This window comes from Bacillus rossius, chromosome 10 (assembly GCF_032445375.1).
Source record: "Bacillus rossius redtenbacheri isolate Brsri chromosome 10, Brsri_v3, whole genome shotgun sequence".
Classification (NCBI taxonomy): Eukaryota; Metazoa; Arthropoda; class Insecta; order Phasmatodea; family Bacillidae; genus Bacillus; species Bacillus rossius.
Genome location: NC_086337.1, coordinates 49,244,268 through 49,267,732, shown reverse-complemented (window position 1 = coordinate 49,267,732; position 23,465 = coordinate 49,244,268). Strand labels below are relative to the sequence as shown.

At 38.8% G+C, this 23,465-nt stretch overlaps 1 protein-coding gene across 1 annotated transcript in view; it reads left to right on the top strand.

Annotated features, from left to right (window-relative positions):
- LOC134536341 (nephrin-like) overlaps positions 1-23,465 on the top strand; it is a 699,671-nt gene that overhangs the window by 415,969 nt on the left and 260,237 nt on the right. Inside the window, exons 4-5 of the mRNA XM_063376094.1 lie at positions 7,374-7,487; positions 16,398-16,601. Of these exons, the coding sequence (XP_063232164.1) occupies positions 7,374-7,487; positions 16,398-16,601 (318 nt within the window). The remainder of the gene's footprint in view (positions 1-7,373; positions 7,488-16,397; positions 16,602-23,465) is intronic.

The following is a 23,465-nucleotide window of genomic DNA, read 5'->3' as shown; positions in this document are numbered from 1 at the left end:
TGAACTCATACGAATAATATTGACTTATTAACAGAGCCTAAAAAAATCACGTACTCGCAAGTCAGAATAAGGTGTAGTATGTATGACTATCCAGTTATCATTGAAAAGTCCGTAAGTTAATTGTGATTTCAAACAGTGAATGTACTTTGAGAAACTCTCACACGTACATCGTTTGAAGTTTATTAAAAATTAAAATTTTCAATGCGTACGAACATTGCTCCTTCGAAAATACATGTATATACTTATTAAGAAAATTTGTATTCGGAACGCATGAAATATTACATTTTTATTTTATCTCACTGTCAGCTTGGCTACGTGTGTACCAGGCATTGTTTAACTATTTGGTTCATTCATTTTTCAAGCAAAAATAGAAGCATAATGTAATGAGTCTTGATCTCTCTAGTGTTCGAATTTGTGCGCGTATTAAACATGCATTAAAGGTTGTCACGAAAACCAATTACTAAACAACTAAATAAATCTTGTATAAAACTTTTACCTCATTTTTTTAGGACACATTGCAGTTATTTGCCAAATAAAAACCTACAGGGAAGAAGTTGGCTACTCGCCCCGAATGTGAAATTATACGTCTCACCGAAATACTCCCTAGAATAATGGCCCGGATTTATTCCGGAAGAATCAGGATTTCTAAACAAATCGCATTCATAGTTCATTAGCCAACGTCTGTTTTGTTGACGTTATTGGGACCACGACTTTCATTGTATCCGAAGCAGAGTCTGGCATGACGACTGGGATTGTTTTCCAGCCGGGGTTTTTTTTTCCTTGCCCCCTCTTCGTTCGTTTTCTTTTCCTCCCCTCTGTGCCAGCTGGTGGTAGTAGATGACGCAACGAAAAGAAGATGACGAGAGGGGGGGGGGGAGGAAAACGAAGAATGCAGTTACGTCAGGGCGTGACTCGTAACCTTTCTCGCAACTGTCGAAGGGTTTGGAGATGGTAAAAGGGTAAGGGGCGTTGCCAAGTGGTCCGGGGAAACAACGAACTGTGGAGGACTGTGACGGGGTTGGTTGGGATGGGGTAGAGAGTGTAGCAACGCCAAATTTCAGCTTCCCCACCCCACCTCTCAGGCTCCTTTCCCCTACCCCCTCCCCCGCCAAAAATTTATTCTTATCTGATCGCTCCGCACCACCGATTTGGCCACTAAGCGTTGGACATTCTGAACCGCCTTTGGTAGAAGGTTACTTTCTTTTTCTTTCTTTCGCCCTGGTGTATTTATTTTTATCGCTCTTCCTCTATTATACCCTTGACCGCCTGTAAAAAAAAAATACATTTATAGGGCCTAATGCTTTGCTAGCGGCTAGTGTGAAAACGGTTCATTTTAACGACAGGTTTTCTGTTTTAGGACGTCTAGTAGAATTCAGACAATTTTAAAGATAACACTCTGAAACTAACACTTTCACGCTGTTAAAAAATTTCAACTTTTAATTTACGAAGAACATTAGTTACAAATTATCCAGGGATCTTTGTAAATTTAGGAACACTGACTTCAATTACTTTGAAATTTAATCCAAATGAATATTCTTGGTGTAATAACAAAACAATGATCGCAGGTTTTCGCTGCCATTGTCTGAAACGGCTTGGCTTCTGGGTTACTACAAGATCTTCTGCCTTTTATACTCTCGCCTGAGAGGAGTGCTTCCCTATTGGCTGCAGCTATGGGCCAATCACAGCCTTCCTTTCGTCTAGTCGGCCTGTTGGTTTCTCTCTACCCTGATTGTCGGCGACTGCAATGTCGACCGAAACGTCGGTGATATGTTCCCCTTGTACGGACGCGGCCACAACCTAGGACTAGGCGAGTGCCGGCGCAGTTAGCGGCCGCAACCTGGAAGCCATGCTACTTCACGTCGACAAAACATTCAAAAAACTGGTCAAGTCCGCAGCAAAGAACAAAAATTTTCTTTAGTCCACTTGTGTGTTTACATTTGTTTAGTCAAAATACACGCGAGGGAAGTCAAAACACGGCGTTAATTTTTTTTTTACGAAGATTCGGTTGTTTTAAATAATTAAAGAACTTCTTTTTTTATTTCAGTTGAATTCTTCGTTGAAAAGTCCGTATAATTTACTGTAATTTTTGATAGTGTGACGTGAACGACACAAGCCCACACTGTCGCTCCGATACTCGGAGGAAGCGAGGTACCGGAGCGGCTCGCCGGAGCGTTGTAGGGTCGCTGGTTCGAACCCAAGACGTCGGCACGTCCGAGCAGGGAGACAGAGGTCCGGGAGACGTCATATTATCTTACAGCTTATAAAGAAAATTATTATGGGTTATATATATTACTTAAAAAACTACTCTGGATATAATCCTTTTTCAAGGTTTGCAAGAGTAGTATGTTTTAATTATTGTAGTACACAAATTATAATAGACACACACAAGACTATTTATATCTTATATATAAAATTCTCGTGTCACAGTTTTCGTTGCCATACTCCTCCGAAACGGCTTGACCGATTTTGATGAAATTTTTTGTGCTTATCCGGTATCTATGAGAATCGGCCAACATCTATTTAACATCCCCCCTAAATGTTAGGGGTAGTCCACCCCCTAATTTTTTTTTATTTCCAGTTTTTGGTAGGAAATCACCATGGCAACGGCTGTTGCTTTGTTGATGCTTCATTCGTCTCTATGGCAACGGCTATTTCATTGTTAGTGCAGTCCTCATCACCGTTGAAATTTTGCAAGTACTTTAAATATCAAAAATTGCCCTTTTTTTAAAGTATATATATTTTACAGACTTGAAACTTCACAGTAATGTTCCTTATGTTACGCAGGTGGTTAAAACCAGGCAACAGTGGGTACTTTGTCTGCATGATAACAGTATTTTGCATTGTTCATGCCTTCTGCGTCTCCATGGCAACAGGCATCGCGCGGCAGTGGCGTACCCACAACGAGGGGCATGTATTATGAGCGGCGCAAGAGTGATCTGCCTGTAGACTGCCGTAGCGAAGTACGGGTACATCAGTTTATGTTGCGTGCACGAGTCGGGAAACCATCGGTACATTATACAGCATTGTAATAAATTTTCACGGAATTTTTTATTATTTACCATTACTGTAAATGGGAGATGTGGCATAATTCTTTTTCCATTAGTATAGCCGTGCGAAGCCGGGTCGGGCAGCTAGTATTAGATAATATAATACAGTTTATATTATATAATAAATAAATCAGTTCCTTTAATCTGACTTATTCGAGTTTCCAGGGTATAGCTTTTCCGTCATCATTTTATTCCTTTTTTTTTCTTTTTTTTTAGAGAGATCTGATTTGTATTGCTTATTTAATACTCCTTATACATTTCATTTCAAATACGGAGACGTCAGTGCGAGGCTCAATCCAAAAGTAAAGAACGTTTCGACGTGACGATGCGCGCGGTTCCCTCCCCCCCCCCCCCCCCCCCCCCCCCCGGCTGCCCCGCGCCAAGACCCGTCCATTCCTTCGCGCCAATCCGACACACAGAACAAGGAGATACACAGAAGTGCGACTCCTACATGTTTTTCCGCGACGTGTAACGCTATCTGTTTTTTTTTGTGACCTTAAGTAGCAAAAAAAAATACGAACTCGGACGGGGAGGTTCACACTCAATGTTTTAGGTTCATGATGTTTATTCAACTACACTGTTGGCGGTCCGTATACAGATCGGATATCTCCAGTGGTCTTCGGCGCGCTACCGCTGTGGAGGCGCGGTGGGGTGTGTGGGAAGCGGAGGAAAAAGGGCACAAAAAGGACCCGCTTCCGCGACAAGCAGAAAAGAGAGGAAAGGCGAAATAGCAATTACAGATTAGCACAACTTTCTCTCTCTCTCGCTCTCTCTCTCTTACACGCACATACTAAATCTCGTCGGGAGTTGGAGGGGGTAGAGGGTTTTAGTGCGCGAGACAAATGAATGGCCGGGAAATAAAATGAGAAACGCGAGATCGTGGGGGGGTGATATAAGGTCGCCCGCTCCCCGTGTAAATCAGAATTAGCGAAAGTGATGAAGGGGTGTGGGTCCTTTTTCGGGTGGGGGGGGGGAGGGTGGTTGGGTCTGGGGGCTGGGCAAAGACACACACACACGCACGCACACTCCCGCGAGGGCGATAATGGCGAAGGAAAGGTGATAAGGGGTGAAGTGGAAGGCGAGCACCCCTAACACACGTACCTACACGGTCAGCGAGCCCATGGCAAGCGCTGAAATCGCCTGTGAATTATTAGTGGGAAGAAAGGACCCGCGACGGAGCTGAAGGCTGCTGAAGGTTCGCTAGGCCCCTTATCTCCACCGCAATACACAGTCTAATAAAAATAAATTATTTGAAAACTTAATAATCTCAAACGATTTTTAACTAGTGTTCCTACTCTACTGTTCATTTTTGAAGTTATATTTATTTTAGGCGCAAAAACTAAATATATATATATTGTGACGGTAGAATTTTTACGATGCGTGCGAACCATGCAACGAAATTTTCTCAGGATGGTTCATATATGTAAGTAATACATATTTACTGTGAATTTAGTGACAAATTTTATTTTTCGTATTTATAATTTATTTTCTTTATGAATTACTAAATTTTTATTAAATAAAAAATTACAATTATTAAATTAGAATAAACAGTTAAGAATATTTATTGATTTTAACTACTAATAACAATATATCTCGATCATTTACCTAAATTAAATAATTAATTTTATACGCGTGTTTATATTAGATAATATTGAATACTGAGTATTTATTTGAATTTTTTAAATTTTGATTGAATTTATATTTTACAAAATTATTTATAATATAATTACAGTTATTTTTTTATTTCTATTAATTACGGGCATGCAAAATTAAAGTCATTTATTTTATTACGCATTGTAAGTATAACTTCAAACGCGCGTACTTAAGAACCTGCACCTTTTTTTTCCATTTGTCTATATACTACAGAATTTCTCGTTTCTATTATGCTATGTGCGGAAACATCACCCGTGATTTAATACAATTTAAAAAAAACTATGATTTAATACAATTTAAAAAAAAAAACTATGATTTAATACAATTCTTTGGTAATACAGCATTGCAGTTCTATGACAGGTCCGCGGGCTGATATTTCTGCCGACAGTCTTCTCCCAGAATGTTGTTTTATCGACCACTCACTGCACGCCTCGCTAGCTGTCAGCAATGAGTGGCGTCTCTAGCCGGTAGGCCGGGCCTAACCAACATTTTCGAAACTAAAAATTGGAAATAAAACTTTTTTTTTTACAAATATACACAGTTCATTATTAAAGAAGAGGTTTATTTTGAAAACTATAAGAAACGTAAATCAAGTTTTCATTATAAATTGTAATCGTCTGCTCTTCTGAGAATAGTTTGCAATGATATGAAACTATACATTCGCCTACAGATTTGTAACATTTTACATCAACGTACGAACTGTATTCTACTATTCTCCTTATATTAACACAAGGTTAATCCTAAAAAATTAATTTTGTGACCTTCGTGGGTATTAAAGTGTATTTTGTTCACATACAATTATACGTTTATGATAATTCTTATGTTTGATATATTTTACATATTGGACTTCGGAGAGAAATAAATTCTAATAGCTTATTGGGTATGTCTGCACTAGCGATTGTTCCCTTGTGATTTGCGGCCGTCTGCAAGAGAAGCCAGTCCTATTTTACTGGGACATTCAGGCCACATTCCAGACTGGGTGGCTGTGATTGGTGAGGTGACAGAGAGCATGCACCTGAAATAAACACCAGCCAAACACAGAACACAGACAGTGCTACAAATTTTTAACACAAAGCTGGTCTGGCAATTTTTCTTTGCGAAAAATACATGGCCATAGTTCTTGTTCGTGTAAAATGAATCGTTATTTTCATACTCAGAAATATCAGACAGCAAACTTTTATGCCATATCTAGCAAAAAAAAAAAAAAAAAAAAAAAAAAAAAAACTTTTGATATGGATTAAAATGAAAAATCATAGATAACATAACATAGATGACATAACAGTTCCCCCCATGGCCCCCACATTCGATCACGGTCCCTGGACCCAGGATCGGAGACGATCCCCCCTCCCCCTTTCCCAATTTTACAGTCACGTGCGTATAATTATGGTCACTAGTTGATAAGTAGCCTGACTTCTGGGTTGTAGCCGTGTCCTCGGCAAATAATTCACCAACGTTTCGGTCGACAATGCAGTCGCCATCATCAGGGAGCAGTTGCCTAGGTAAGGACACGGATACAACCCAGAAGCCTAGCTACTTCAGACAATGTCCGTGAAAGCCTGCGAACATTATTCACTATTTTATAAGTCCAAACTAAGCTTCACTTCACTACATAGTATAAAACAAAGTCGCTTCCCGCTGTCTGTCTGTCCCTATGTATGCTTAGATCTTTTAAACTACGCAACGGATTTTGATACGGTTTTTTTAAATAAATAGAGTTATTTAATAGGAAGTTTTATATGCATAATAAATGCATAATATAGTCGAGAAACACTGATGATTTTAGAGGTTTATAATGTGATGTCGTAAATAAACACATTTTGTTGCGATTACATTGCAATCGCTGGCTAAACCATACGAGATAGATCAAAATAATGTACTACAGTATTGTACACCTTAAAAGGGTCTACAAAAAAGTCCGCAATGGTACATGTCTTATCTCTGAGGACTAACCCACAATAACCATTTTTTATACCTACTTTACCTTATTATATATATTATTTACGAAGCGATTTCAAGCAATACAGCATTAATCCTTATCCAATTAAGTACCTTAAATACATTGTGCATTTAGTTTATTTATATTATGTTAATATTGTCTAATTACAAAGAAAGCTGTGAACGTTGTATATAAAGACATCCTGTAGTATATTTAGTATCAGCATTGCACCCGTGCCAAGCGCGTCTCCAGAGGAAGGGCGCAGGGGGCGATAGCCCCATTCCGAGCCCAAATTTTACTTCTTATTTCTTTGTAGGGAATATTAATCTTAACTTAAATACTTTCGTTAATGTGCTAAACTCTTCTTTCAAATCAAAATTTGTACGAAAAAAACTAAATTTCGGTATTTGAGACGATATATTTTGTGAATATCCCAAGGGCAATGTCATGATTATTAACTGCATCCTCCTGTGTGCGAGAGCCCTGCCCGAGAGATCTTCCTGGAGTCGCCATTGCACCCGTGCGAAGTCGGGGCGGGTCGCTAGTTATTTATAAAAAAATATTTTACTTTGAAATAACCACAGCGAGTAGGCCTGTGTGTACTGAGATAAAAATGAACGGGGCCTGAGCCCGCGGGTCCACCCAGCCCCACCCTTGCGGGGGCCATGGTTCACCCCAGTGTTTCTGCGAGACAGCACTCCGGCGAGAGTTGAGATCGTGTGTCTGTGTGGTTGCAGTTCCGCCCGTGAAGCTGCAGATCCTGGACGACAGGGGCTCGCACGTGGCCCACTACACCATCGGGCCGTACAACGAGGGCAGCTCCGCCGACGTGATGTGCATAGCCACCGGAGGTGAGTCCCCGATTCCCCGACCCTCCACGTCTTCTCCCCCCGGCGCGTCGACACGCGGGAACTTGCAGCACGCACAACCCTTCAGTGACCACAATTGTGTCATGTGTCATTGTTAGAGTTGCGGTGGCCATATTTGTTTAAATAAAAAAAAAAAAAAAACAATATCTTAGCTCTTCAAATACCTGAATATAAAATTTAAAACTTATTTAGTCACTTATTCGCGCCATTTGTTTCGTTTCAGTCAGGTTACAGCTATTCAAACGTTTGTTATTTGTATTTTGGGCTATAATAAAGTAACTTATAATATTGATCAAGTGATGTTCTTTGATGACGAAAAACTATCATACCTGTTCAAGATAAAGTAAATGTACCTGCTGGAGCTATATATATATATATATATATATATATATATATATATATATATTGGAAAAAGAAATATTAATAAATATGAAAAATGCAAAAAGTCAAATCATAATAAATATTGTTAATGATGTTATGCCACCCTTTAAAGATTTATGCATTTGGGTTATTTTCTCTGCTGTTTGAATTTAATGTGCAGGTTAGGTCCCATTCGGGCAAGAAAGTGTTTACCACGGGTGAGCTTAAACTTGGTAAACAGAGTAGGAGATTGCAGTGAGTGTTTACCTTGGAAGAGCTTAAACTTGGTAAACAGAGTGGGAGCTTGCAGTGGTGGTTCGGGTTCAGACGATACCGGCTTGAAAACCTGGCCAGAAAAATTTGCTGCAGCTCGGAAAGAATTTGAACAGTACGCATGTGAATAACAGCAAGTTCTGTAAGAACTGCAACTCGGTTGAAGATACGTCAGGGCTGCAGGCCAGCGCATCGCAATAGGTAACTGGCGTCTAGTTCCCAACGGCCTAGTTCTTCCAAGCAGACTTTATTCACTTCAAGTGTTACGAACAACGCAGGTACATAATAATCAATTCCCGCGAATTATGGTCGGTATCTATGTTTTTCCCCCCTCTAAAATGCAGTTGTTCTCACTTGTAATCGCTATGATTTTTTTAAGATTTTACTGTGTGATTTAGTACAGATGATTTACTTCGGGTTATTTATTTAATTATATTTTTGTGAGTGAATTTTTAAATATATCACATTAAAAATTTTAAAAACTTTTTTAAATTTTGAAATTAAATATTTTAATTTAATTGGTGCTGTGGGTTTTTATGCTTAGAAAAAAGTTCCAATTACGAACGCGGTAAAGTATACAGCCTAATAATAAACACCAGAAAAAGTAAGTAACGAGCGATCGTATTTTCCATTGGTATTATATTTTCCATTCGGTGCATGCGGATGATTTGAATTTAAAAAAAAAAGGGCTCGCAATTAATTAAGGTAGTCATCCAACTTATTGTTATATTTTTTTTTCCTTTCACGTTTGAAAATTAAGCTTTTTGCACTGGCGGTTTTGTGTGCGCGCGAAACAAATCGATGCCGCGTGACACATGTCGCCCAAATTGGAAAGCTGTGTCACGGGGAGCATTTAACGATATTAATGGGCCCGTAACGGCACAGAGCCAGGCCTCGCGGCAAGAGCCTGTATAATCGGATAAATCCTGTGAGCACCATTTACTTCGTATTTCGTGCGTATTTACACGCATTTACAAAGTCACCTGCGCTCTTTGTAGTCGTTTCATAATATATATATACTTATATTTTATAAATAAAAATAAGTGCGTCTTACGTTAAAAAAAATTGTTATGTGTGTAAGTATAATGTTAAAACTTCCGCGGGTTTAATTCACTTTTACTTTACAAACAATTTTTTCTAAAAATAAAATAACTAATATTTACAATTTTTTGACGTGATAACGTCTTATAAATCGATGAACGCCGGCTGCACGCACGAAAAATTGTCACGTTCCGCCTGAGCCGAGCGTGCAAGAACCGGCCAACCACCGTGCGAGAAAATCTTCTATAATATCAAACAGGTTAAGGCGGGCGCTTTAACTAATTGTTCATGATTTATATTTTAACAAATTATTTAAATTAAATTTGCAAAAACTTTAAATAATATTTGAAAATTAAAAAGTATGCAATTTTTTATCAATGTTTTCTTATGACGTTATCACGTAAAATCATCGTCCGTAAACCGACTTTACAGACAACCCCCTTTATTTTTAATGTAGCAGTTTTTTTTTCCTTTGTTACTCCGCAGAACTCACTAGACCCAACTCGAAAAAAAATATGTTTAATATCAAATCTATAAATCTGTAAAAAATGTACTAAGACTTATATTAATATTTAATTTTAACTATCCCTACGTGCGATACAATTCTGCTGTAAATTAAACGCATTTAATGAACTTTATAAAATAATTTTTAACTGTATTGTTACTTCATTTGGTAATTATAATGCGCCTTTGAAAGGGACGGGAGGCAAAATTATGATTTTAACGATACTCATGAACATCTCGATATTACTAATGAGGAGTAAGTTCCGCATGAACATCTTGATGTATATTTAGATACGCCTGTCCTTCAGACGTAGATGTAGAGGTTTCGTAATGAATAATCAGTCACATTAGAACGATTGATAAGCACGTGCTATTGAAATCTGACGAAATGCAAAAACCTGGTTGCAAAACAGTTGCATGACAACACTATTGAAAACTTATAGACGTTGGCTGTTAGTACATGAACAGCCATCTTCAGTGCAGGTGGTCTCAATGCGGCATTACATGTCGTTCGGATAAGGTAACGAATAAGCACTGCCTTTGCTGAGATACAACCATAACCTATTCTAGGACGTATTCTAGCCGTATTTGAGGACGTATTCCTGGACGTGTCCAAATCGAATCCCAGCAAGGTAACAGATCAGCAACCGGTTTTTAATAAACAGAATCCTGCGCGAGGCTAGAAACTGGTTTCAACGCATTTTAACGGACGTTTCGCAGCCATCGATAAAATTGTTACGGCAAAAATCCTAGAGATAGCATCTCCATCGCACAAAAATAGAACAGCTTTTATAATTAATTATTTTTGAGTTGCAAATATGGCTTGTTATGACAATTAAGGTGTACAAAATGTATTCCAGGATAGTTTCGCCATCATAAAGGTTCATCTCGCACACCAACACGCTTTTACGTCCCCCGATGATCACAAAAATGACTTTATACGAGTTAATGGCGCCAGACGCGGGTCTGCCAACTGGACAAAATCAACGAAAAAGTGCGCTCTGCGCATGCGCAAAATTTGGGCAACATATCGGCAACTAATAGAACACCGAAATCCACTACCTAATAATAAAGGACTGGTCGTGTCCTATCGTGCACTAGGGATACGGTTAGAGTATAGGTGTAGCATAGTCAGCACATAAACCATTATTTTTGTGTCTTGGAATACTGGCCCAAGTGCGTTGCAGGGTGGCATTAAGGCGGTCCGCGTGAATTATTTTTCGCTCTAAATATGAATAACTGGCTACTGTATCCGGCTTCGCACGGCCAGATAAAGTTATATATTTATTTTATTTATATTTATTAATTTAGAGCGGCGGCCAACAGACGTAGTCCAAAATAGGCAGTCGATATACAACTATAAAACAAATATAATCAACATAAATATGGTAAAAAAGAAAAAAAAACAATGAGACAAAAAAAATCACATGTGAAGTGTAGACGCGCATTTTAAGCAATCACACACAACACATTAAAAATACAATTACTAAAAAAATTAACACAATGTAATTCACTATTAAATTCACATTCATTATACATGTACTCATAAAATATCATATACGGAAATGAATTATGTATATTACTACAAGCGAAATTCAGTAAATTTTACATGGATATGTATAATACTATAATAAACTATATAATCATTAATACTAATTTCATGAAGATTCATAAAATGATCGAACGATTTACTTTAATTATTAGTACTAGTCACACAACGCACAATCAATGTATATTACAGTGGTGAAATAAATATCTCATTGTTTTTGTGACTCAAGGCTGGAACTATCAGGGATGTATGCTCTTTTACCTCTTTACAGTCATATGTATTATAGTATTGCTTAAACAAATTAGAATTTTAAGGCCAAGTGCGAAAATAAGTTAGTTTCAACATAGCAATATTTTTAATATAAGTGTTTTAATAGTGATTTTTTAGTTATACTCTTTTAAAAATCGTTATCTACCCGTGCGAAGCTGGGTACATAAGTTATTTCAGAATATTTTTTTTCGCCAAAATAACAAACACCAAAAATAATTACAAAAAATACAGAGTATAGTTATATATTAAAGAACTTTTTAACACTATATAATTTCTATATAATAAATATTCTATATTATTTCAGAATGTACACCTATCGAATACACTAAAAAGCAAAAATAGAATCCATTCGGCAATTACAGAGTTACGTTTTGTTACTATTTATTGCACAGGAACTATACATGAAAAATACCCTACGTCCTAAGCAAAGGTCCTTAAGTAAATATATATCAAATTTCATGAAAATCCGTTCAACTAAGTGGTAACAAAGACACATAATTTTTTTTTCGAATTTATAACATTAGTGGGATTGACCTAAATAAGAGAAATGATGACATTTGAACATTTGGCTGATAAATTATTACTGACTGTCCAATCAGTGGTATTCATTATGATAGTATTCACAGCTGTAGAGTTCACTGAAGATATCAATGAAATAAATTTCAGGAACTGAAAGGTTCAAATAGAGCAGTTTTTTTACGAATCTACAATCAAGTTGCACTGGTTTGAAGCCGTTATAAAAAATGATTGTCTGTAGAATGCTTCTAAGGTGACATTTGGTGCAAACACGCAGTGCACCACGCCTACAGGATGTGTGCAGTTTCCGGTCTCAGAGGATCTGGTACAGTTTTTACCTGCGTTCAGCGAAAACATTTTGGCTGTTAGACTTCAACACGCTGTGTTAACGGGCACAGTTAGTATTTTTATTGGCTTAGGTTTCATGATCGATGCTTTTCCGACACGTGATTGGGCCTGCGAGAGTGCCGGCCGTTACTTTGCTGAACGCACGTGATGCGCCTGAAAGTAGTTCATTTCAAAAACATTACTCTTTAAACCATAACGCTTAATCATTTTGAGAACTATCTTGAAAAAAAATCATTTTTTTCGGAGTACTGGTGTCTCTAATCAACTGATCATTATTATTATGTCTACCGGATTCTCCTCAACTGCATGATGTGAACAGAGACACACATTCAGGCAATAATAGCGATACATCTCTTAGATATGTCATACATACAATAAGCTACAATTATAGTCATTTCGACAAATTATTAAAGCTGACGAATGTTTTTTAAAATATATTTTCTAGCTAAATTAGTTGGAGCAAAAGCCTCTCTCTCTCCTTCTCTCTCTCTCTCTCCCTAATTCTCTCTCCTCTATCTTTGCCGTCTCTCTCTTTCTATCTCCCCCCCCCCCCCACCCTGTAATAACACTAGCGGCTGAAGGGGAAATTTTTGATCGCGTGCAAACGCGGACATTAAAAAAAACACGATAAAATCTGTACTTGTACTTTGTTAAATTATGTTCTTTATCCCAGTTAACTTTTTATCCCTGGAAAAACAAAAGCTGGAAATACGCCGCAGGATAAAATAGTAAGGCTGCCAAATATTCCCACAGAGAATAAATGAAAAACGGAATTGGAAGAGAGGAAAGTGGGCGGAAGAATTAGACATAACCTTTCTCTCTCTCTCGCTCTCTCTCTCTCTGAACTACCAACCCCTCCCCCATTTTTTATTTCCAACTAATATTGGAATGCTAATATTGGGTGCTTGGTGAAGTCCCCGCCCCCTCCTTCTATCATATAACATTGTATGGCAGCTGAAATTCGTGCCTGTTGATGCCAGATGCCAGTGAAGTGGTGGTAATACTTGGCAATGTGGGATTAGCTCCCTTAAGCTTCGAAGCCACAATTTTGAAAGTGTTCTTTCGACTCAATACGCCGGATTAGAATTGGGGGGGGGAGGGATCTTCCATTCAATTGGAACAAACGTTTTGTAAACGTAATATGAAACAGTTAAAATTTTTTACCTGTTTAACTTGAGCAGCGTATTTGCAACTAAAGTAAAATAGACCACACGTCAATTATTTTCAGTCGTCATGAATAATATCAAACAAAATAGTTATATTTTCACTTCTTTCTTTTTTAGCTATATGGCACAGCACATTATTTTATACTTACGATAGCGTTATTTTCGCGAGATTATAAACGTATTAGTTGCAATTTTTTTCGCGAAATATGATGACTGCATGCAAAATTTTAAATTCACTCTTTCACGATCGCCGTTAATTGGTTATTAATTAAATTTCAAACCAAACATTTTCCAAGTTAAAAGTTAGTAGTGCTTGCTACTTCACGTTTGTATATTTTTACTTGGTCTTATGGTGTTTACGTCATTACAGAAGAATAAACTCAACAGCTCAGTTCAAAGGAACAGATTGAGCGATCGGCAATCCAAAGACAGGAACTATCTGGAGTGTTTCGAGAAAACTTGGAAAATGCAAAATCATCTTGACCGAACCGCGAATCGAACCCGCGTCCTCTGGAACGTGAGTCAATCAATTCAATTCAAGAGTTTTATTGTCGTATAAGGTACACGTTACAATGGTTTGGTATATTACAGAATTGACACCCCAACACATTGTGTTCTTTTGCCAAAATGTACACTTGGTAATAGATAGTTTAACATAATGGATAAAAACAGGAACAATATTAAATAATAGAAGGAAATTTTAATAAACCTTTTGTAATGGGTCCAGTGTCTTATAAATGCGCACACCCCAGACCACGTGTGCCAGTTTCTGGTTGTAACAAACACGCAGTCCAAACAAACAGTAACTCCATTTCTGTTTGCTCCACATCCAACCACAGACTAATTTTATGAAAACACAAGAAAATTTCGTGGATTTACTTCGCGATAAGCTAAAATTCAAAAAGCTATTCCTTTGCGAATCCTTCTGTTATTGGCTCACAGTTTAACCGCAGGACTCTGGGCCAATGAGAGACCTTCAACCAAATAAGTATCCAATCACGGGGAACCCAGCTGGGACGTCTCACAAGTCAGCAACCAATGAGCAGAAGCATGCATAGGACTGCGGATTCTAACCCACAGGTCATTGAACCAGCTGATTAGTCCAGTCCCTAATGATATGTTGTGGACCGATTCAAGTGTTTTGCACACGTGACCATAGTATGCTTACTTTTTTCCATTAGAACTGACAGATACGGATTATGCAAATATCGATGTATGCTTTTGTTTCCAAATGTCACCCCCTCAAAAAAAACGCTCGATTGTATTGAAAATAATTTAACGTGCAATAAGTAGAGACCCGGAAATACCGCGAATTATTTTGGCTTCAGATTAAAATTCAAAGGTTTATATTTGCTCGCTCTACCAACTTTTGTTTTCCATTGGCTGATTTCTTAGCGAGAAGCATTTTTTATTTTGATAGTTTGCACTATCTGATTCGTTTACTTCTCTTCTATGTAGTTGTGCATCGTTGGCTCACGGTTGTAGAATGGCGTGTATCTTAAAAACATCGGTGCAATCACGAATACAGTTAAAAAAGTACAAATATTTGCAATGTATCTGGCAACCAAATTATTCCGCGAAACGTCTGTACCTCTACAAATTTATAACTGTTTCGTATTACGTTTATAAAACGTTTGTTCAATTTGAGTGGAAGATTCTACCTTCCCTCCCCGAAACAATTATAATCCGGCGTACTGAGCTGGAAGAACACTTTTAAAATTGGAGACCTGTAGTTATAGTTATACTAAGGGAAGCAAAAATGACATTTATGCGCGGAATTTTTTTTTTCTGTTTTTTTTTTACAAAATATTCCTTTGGAAACCAGTATTTCTTGTTATGTATATATGTGTGTGTCTATATATAGGTATATAATTAGATTTTTCGAGATATTACTGAGTGTTTCTTGCAAAAAAAATATTGGTGCATAATTATATATCTTAATTGAAGTTTCATTCAAACATATATTTTTTTAAACCAAGGGAAAGATAATAGAATGTTCAATACTTAGAGATCGGAAAAATTTGCGGGTTCAATCACCACCAGGATAGACTCCAATATCCTCTACACACTCGGGCAAATGCCAACTGTTCATTTCCAGCTGACTTGTGTAGTCGTCTCGACTGGGTGGCCAGTGATTCGACACTTCTATGAGTGACGGTCTCTAATTGGCCCTCGGTCCTCCTGATTAACAGTGGGCCAATGGCAGAAGCAGCACTAAGGTTTAATTATTCGAATTTTAGCATAGCACGAAATGAACCCGGGAATTTTTCAGGTATCTAGTAATACTGAACTGTACGTGCGCAGTTAGTACTCAGGGAACGGAGGTACCTACTGGGACAGCACATGGGAAGCCTACAACTCAAGTGGTTTCGGTTCCCCACCACGTTCGTGCAACTTCGGATTTCCTCAAAAATTGAAATTTCCAACCTATCTCTAGTTATAGTCTAGATTTAAGAGTGAGGAGAGTTAACCATGGCGCCAATCATTGCCATGGCTGGCCAATCCCCTCGTAGTACACGATGCATGCGACCCTCTCCCTGCATGGCTAATTCCAGCATGACTAGGCGTATAGGCTTCGGCCTGAGACGCACCTAGGTCCCTCCCTAACCCGGACCCCTCAAAAATACACTTAGTTTTAGTTAGGTTAGAAAAAAAAATTTAAAAAATCGAAGAGTTAGGTTAGGTTAGTCACGACATGCTTGTTTTCATTGTGAACTTCTGGTTTAGCGGCTGAAGTGGCGATAATACCAAAACGCAAAACTTGGGAAATCTCGGGAAATTGTCGCAGGGAACCGAAACCACGTGGGTTGTGGGCTCCCCGCGGCACCAGGCAAGAGTGTGAGTGGTGGTGATGTGGGTCCGCAGGCCGGCCGCCGCCCAGGGTCACGTGGTGGCTGGAGAACGCGCTGCTGGACGACTCGTACGAGACGCTGGGCGACTCCAGGGTGCAGAACACCCTGCGGCTGGAGCGGCTGGAGCGACGCGACCTCAGCACCGTGTACACGTGCCAGGCGTCCAACAACAACCTGGTGGCGCCCATCTCCAGCGCCGTCACGCTCGACATGAACCGTGAGTCGCAGCACCTGTTCCTCAGGGGGTGTCAGTTCCTCAGGGGTGCCGGTTCCTCAGGGGTGTCAGTTCCTCAGGGGTGTCAGTTCTTCAGGGGTGTCAGTTATTAAGGGGTGCCAGTTCTTCAGGGGGTGTCAGTTCCTCAGGGGGGCCGGTTCCTCAGGGGGTGTCAGTTCTTCAGGGGGGTGTCAGTTATTCAGGGGGTGTCAGTTATTCAGGGGGTGTCAGTACTTCAGGGGTGCCAGTTCTTCAGGGGTGCCAAATGGCTGTTCAAATCTTTAAAAGCAGAATGTAGAGGTGACGTGATTGAAGCATAAATGATTAAATAATCACAGAGTAACTTTAAAAACCATACATATTAAAATATAACACGTAGTAAGTGATAATATAATAACATTATCAACAATTAAATTTTTTTTTAACTCTTGGTATTTTCAAAACGTAAATATAATCACGAAGATGATTACAAATAAATATAAAATATGTATCATATAAAAATTCTTTTTTCTATTTTACCACAAAACCTGCAAATAAAAAATTATTAAAACTTTAACTACCGTTAAATTTATAAACGTGTGTGAGCGTTGCGACCTAAATTTTAAGTACTTTTCCTTTTTCACAAATTTTCTCTTAAGGCTTGTAAAAATTATTTCCTTGCACTTTAAAGCTGCAGCCAGTTTAAATGGTTTGTTTCGGCATATCACATTTTCACGCCTGCAGGACTTATTTCAAACGGTTTATTTGAGACAATCTTGCAGAACTCAAAAAAATTAACAACGCCCTTGAATTTCTCACTAAGTGTAATCAATACTCGTCGCAGTGTCCAGTTTGCCTTAAGGGGCCCGCCTCGTCAGGAGTGTATGTGTGTTAGTGTAGCGGGATGATAAGCGCGACGCTCGCTGGTGCTTCTAGCGTGGTATCGCCTCTAAGCGCAAGGCTCTGAACTGGCGCGCAGTCTTCTCGTCGTCACAGGATTTCTGTGAAATTTGAGCGGTGACCGTTACCTTATATTGCGGAGAAATCAAGATAAAGGTGTAATGGAAGTCCCTTCAGTGCTTTCCAGTATTAAAATTAAACTTACTGTTGATTCTCTATAAAAAGCATGCACGTTTCAGAAAACCTCATGTCACGTGTTGTTTATAAGGAAAAATCGTCTTAAGCACATGGCACAGATAATGTATGGACACTCAAAGTGAAAACAGGAAACAACCTTGAAATATTTTTAAATTTCGTTGCATGTTCATCCACGAACATACAGTGAAATAAACCTAATTGTTGAAGTGACTGAATTGTTTTACTAACTTATTCTTGACTTTAAGCATGGAGTTTCAATGATTCACGACAAATAAATTGTATCTAACATCTGATAATTTTATTGTTATCTCTATTACTGTACTTTCACTGTATACATACATATACATAAAAGTGGCGGATTAATGCCATCATTGATCATATTGGCTGTACATATTTTTAATTTTATTTGGAACTGTAAAATATTTTCCTCTAAATTCAGTTATGAAGTTTGACTATTCAATTAAATGATTAGTAATAAAGCACCCAATGTTGTGTTTCAGAAAGCACAAGTATTAAAGGCACACTTATACGTTCCAAGCAACCAATATGCGTAGTAGATAAATAATAATTTTAGTGTTTAATACCTCGTACAATGGCAATGAAAATCGGCAAATAATACCTGTAAATTAAAACCAATAAACCATGTTCAAATCAAGAGTTATTCACAAAGATTACATTTCATAATATGTAGTATTATTACGTAAAATGTTCTCAATAATATAAATGTGTAAATCAACATGAAAGAGTATAACTGTGGTATTTCATTTCATATCGATTGAACAGAATTTATTAAAAGAGGGCCAAAACGCAAAATAAAACCAGAGTTTATTGTTTTTACCAAAGGAAGCCACGTGCACTAATTACTTGACAGTAAATGATGAATCCGGAAAACAGTCGCCATAATATATGTTTCTTTTTTCAATAAAAATGTTATTTGAGCGCATAATTTATGGAATCCCTGTTGTCGGAAACGATTAGTTGTATTTGGTATTAATTTTTCTGTTAAATCATTTGGGATCCGTTATAATTTTTTTTTAAATTTAAATTCCTTCAACTGTTATAATATTCGCTAAAGTTACTATCTAGAACTGTCAGTGTGCCTTGCTTCTTAAATAGATCATAATTTTCAAATTCAGTGGTAGAAAAAGCGGGGGGGAAAAAATAAGTTAAAAATGTACCTTTCTTTATCTCCTTTAATGAGAAACAACCTTTAGAAATAACATTTCCCGAGGGTAAGTTATGCGCTCGTGCATCACCTGTGTCGGCGCGCGGGTGCATCAGGAACACACAGGCGCCGCGCGGGGTGGTTTAGGGGTGGTTTAGGGGCGGGTCACGCGTGGCCGTGTCGTCGCAGGGGGTGGTGCGAAAACAATTCAGGGGAGGGGTGGGGGGCATTGTTTGTTTAACTGTTTTGCCGGGATGCACCGGCACGACTGGACCCCGATACACACACCAACACTCCGCCCACAAATAACGTGCAAGAAATACGTCGACGTGTTCGGTGGAAAGGGCAGGATGGTTGAAAATTACGCGCGTTTCCACGTAAACTGGGAGGGGGGGGGGGAATAGGACACACTCCCCCAGTCTCCTCTTCAACACCTTTCCGATTTTTTAAATTTTTATTTTAAGGGTGGAAGAGAGGGTTAGAAAAAAAAATATTTTTTTTTCCGTATGCACACACTCGGCCCCTGCGAAAACAACACAGCGAAATACCGCCTCATTAAAACTCGTTTCCCTCGTGGTGCTTGAATTAAAACGGGCTTGGGGTTGGTTTTGGGTGTGAGGGGTGGGGGTTATGTTTGGTTGGCAAGTGGAAGGGGAAAAGGGGGAGTTTTTAGGGGTTGTTAGAGACGGCGGCCCTTTAGCGACGCATGGCCAAGGTGCGGCGACGTTATGAAGAGTAATTGTTGTAATCCCACCAACCCCCACCCCCCCACTCCCACGCGCGCGGGCAGACGCTAGGCGCATGGGGAGGGGGGATGATATAAGAGACAGAGAGAGAGAAGGGGGTGGGTGCAGAATCAGAAAGAGAAGGGCGGTGGAAGCGTGGGTTTCGGAGTTTCGGCCTCGATGATGAAGATTTACGGGGTAATCTGCAACTGCGACCCCCCTCCGGTTTGGCAAGGATTTCCAGATTGAACGGAGGGAGAGTTGTGGCTGGATGGTTCGGAAAACGGCAAGTTTGGGAGAGGAGGGGCGGAGGGTAAACGGAGAAGGTAGCGGAAGCTGCGGAGGCACACATGTTTAAATTAACGTCGCAAGGTTCTCTCGGCAAAAAGGCGGAAGGATAGCTTTGTCTCGAATCAGTATTCCAAGACACAAAAATTAGGGTTTGAATAAGCTACACCTGTACCCTAACCGTATTCCTAGCTGCACGATAGGACTAGGCCAGTCCCCCTTTTTTTAAGGGAACGTATTTTGGTGTCCTATCCATTGAAAATCTGTAGCCTAATTTCAGCGCATGCGAAGAGCTCACTTTTTCGTTGATTTCGTCCAGATGGCAGACCCGCGATATAGTCATTTTTATTTTATCATCTTGGGAAGTACCTACTAAAAAGCGAATGAAACTTTATGATGGCGAAACTATCCTGGAATTACATTTTGTACACTTTAAATGGTCATCACAAGACATGATCGCAACTTAGAAAGTACTTGAGAAAATTATTTTTTTTGTGCGATGGTGCTTGCTGCTCTCTCTAGTATTTTTGCCGTAACGATTGCGTCGATGATTGCGAAACGTCCGTTAGAATGCGTTGAAACCAGTTACTAGTCTCGTACAGGGGCACCGTTTATAAGGTAGGTAGCTCCCGCAGGAGAGACCAGGAGCGCAGGAGTGGCGTGGAGGTCGGCACCAGGCGTAACAAAGGTTAATCGCCGCGCGACGCCGGGAGATATGAACTGCGCGGCACACAGGCAAATCCACGTACTTGGCCAGCACGAAACAAACTGCTCTCGGTCCCGTGGCCCGGGTGTTTAATAACTACAGCCCCCACCCCTCCCTGGGGCATGACCCCGGGTGAGGGGGAGGGGGAGGGGTTAGAGCGAGGGAGTGCGTCAGCAGACTCGTGATGCACGGGTGCTAGCTCGCCGCCGGCCCGCCAGGAAGGAGGTCGCGAGCTAAAAAAGGATTGATGGTCGCCATTTTGTGTGTATTAATTTTTCGTGCAGAAATAATTTCCGGGTTCATATTTATACACACGACGCAGGTACGTAAAATAAAGTGAACTAGTTAAATACGGGGGATTTTTTTTTGGCTCCTGCAAAAAAAAAGTTGCATGAAATAATTTTTACTGACAAAAAAAAATAACTGAAAGGGGATACAAATGACTAATTAGCGAACAGCGTGAAGAGGGGGAAAAAATACTATTCTAGTTTGAAATAATTACGGAATTTTATTTTTTAATTAAACCATACATAAGCAAATACTGGTTTTTTGAGTGTGTGCGTAAATTATTCAAAATGATTAATTTATGCAGTAATACACACACACACATACACACACACGCCGGAAAAAGTTTCTGGACACGTGGTCTGACGTAGTGCCTGGCGGCGTAGTCTACCTTCTCAGGGTGAGTGTGGCGGGTTGGTAAGCCAGCAGGGGTTAGCTGAAGTCAAAAACCCGGAGGGAAGAAAGAGCCTTACGAGCGTGAACATTACACCGGTAACAAATTTATGTCTTAGTCTATGAAAACTTATTAAAAAAAACACCTAGTAAGAGTTTGATGGCACACTGGTTAATTCCATTTGTACTTAATAAACAGGGCCCAGCATTATTATAAGTAAACACATGTGCATTTAATTGAATCATTTACTACATGGAAAATTTAAATTACATATAAATTTTTTGTTGTTTATGTAAGATATAGCCTATAGTACTTGAATAGTAATTTATAGTCCTGGGGAAAGAAATCACACCAAAATTAAGAATCACTATGGGGTTAATAGTAGTAGTACAAGACTTGTACACTACCTATATATAAATATATATTATTGATCGCTCATAATTAGACTCGTTATTATGGTTTGGGACTCGTATTTGCCACTCGCTCATTACTATGATATAAACTGATGCACTAGCTGTAGCAGCAACAGTTACAATTTAGGAAGGGGGCTGGGAACAGAATTGCCCGAGGAAACCTAACATCCGTCCCATTGCTAATTGGAAAAATCCCGCATTGAAAAAAATCGTGATTTTTTTTGCCACAAATGTATATTATTTTGTCAATATAACCCCTACCAAATATTTCGTGGAAATAACGAAATAATAATAATAAGTCTCGACGAAGCCATTTATCAGCGAAAGCTAAATATTTATGTTACCAATAAGCCACTTTGTGTTGTCCCCACAAAACATTATATATTAATAAAATATTTTTGTATTGGCAACAAAAAAAATCCGGGACGGGCTTATTGGGAATCAAGCCGTGAATCCAGAAGAGGGGAGTGATTTTATTACTTCACCACTGTGGTCGCTAGTGCTGATGAATATGTGGAATTTTAAAAGCATTCATCAATCTGAACTACTTTTATGATTATAACATTGATCTATTTATCGTTATAGCTATGGCCAAGGACGGGATATTCGTGGTTTCGTTACGTGATAGGCTAAAAACAAAGGTTTTATCTCTTCGCTGATTTTGCTATTGGTCCACAGTTTATGTGAAGACGTCTAAGCCAATGAGAAACCTTAATAAAATTCAAAGAAGTAGCCATTCGCATGCTACGCAGTTGAAACGTCTCCCATGTCTGCAGCCAAAGAGCAGGGAATATTTGCTCAAGTATCCAGATGACTGTGGAGTCTATCATAGAAGTCATTGAACCCGCGAATGTTTTCGGTCCCAACCTATGATGTGTGGTACTAACTGTCCATTTTATTTCTTTACTTAGGAATGAAGGATTTTTTTTTTTTTGCTCATTCATTAGTGGTTTAGCCCCTTAATTTTAATTTATGTACGAGAATTTGGTCTTAAAATACTAAAAAAAAACTAATTGTAAATTGCGAAAAGAATTTTTTCTAAAGAAAATGAAAAAAAAATCTGTTGCATATAAATCAGTGCTTTTTGTGAATTTATTGTTTTTCCTGAATAAAATGCGGTATCAAATAAAATCTTAATTGAATTTTGGCTTACCCTACTATCAGCGTATCGTGCGATAAAAATAAAAGGTTTTTTTTTTCTTTTTGCAGTTTTAATATTGGGCATACGTGCGATGTCCACAAAAATCAATAGCGTACGCCACTACTTTTTTTATAAATGTTCCATTTTTAAGTTAACCTTTTTTTAACTGGCGGTTCCAAGAGGTTTTAAAGAGGTTTATGTAACTCTCTACTTTTTTTCCTGATTACAACTTACACCGAATAAAATTAAACATTCTGGTTAAAACATCTAGTTCTGAACACAATGGCACTTCCCCCTCCTTCCCTCGTTAGAAAAATTTGTTTCTCGCATTGATTGTTTTTTTTTTTAACTTAATTATCACAGTTGTTAAAATGGCACCACAAAAAGAAACCAGCTTACGAAATTTATCTCGCTTGAAGGTTTCTTTTTGTGTGCGTTTTTATCCAAACGCTACTTAAAATCGGTACCTATAGTAATCTAAACGAGTTAACCTGGAACTTAATTTCTTTATTAAATAACCTCATTTTTACTCGCCCACAAAAGCCAGGTATTTTTTCAGCACTGTTAATTAAAAAGAGTTCTGACTCTTTCAACATAGCACATATTTTCTTTTACGCCCCAGGGCAAGACTTCCGTATGGGAAACCCCTTGCACAGAATAAAAAGTATAGAAA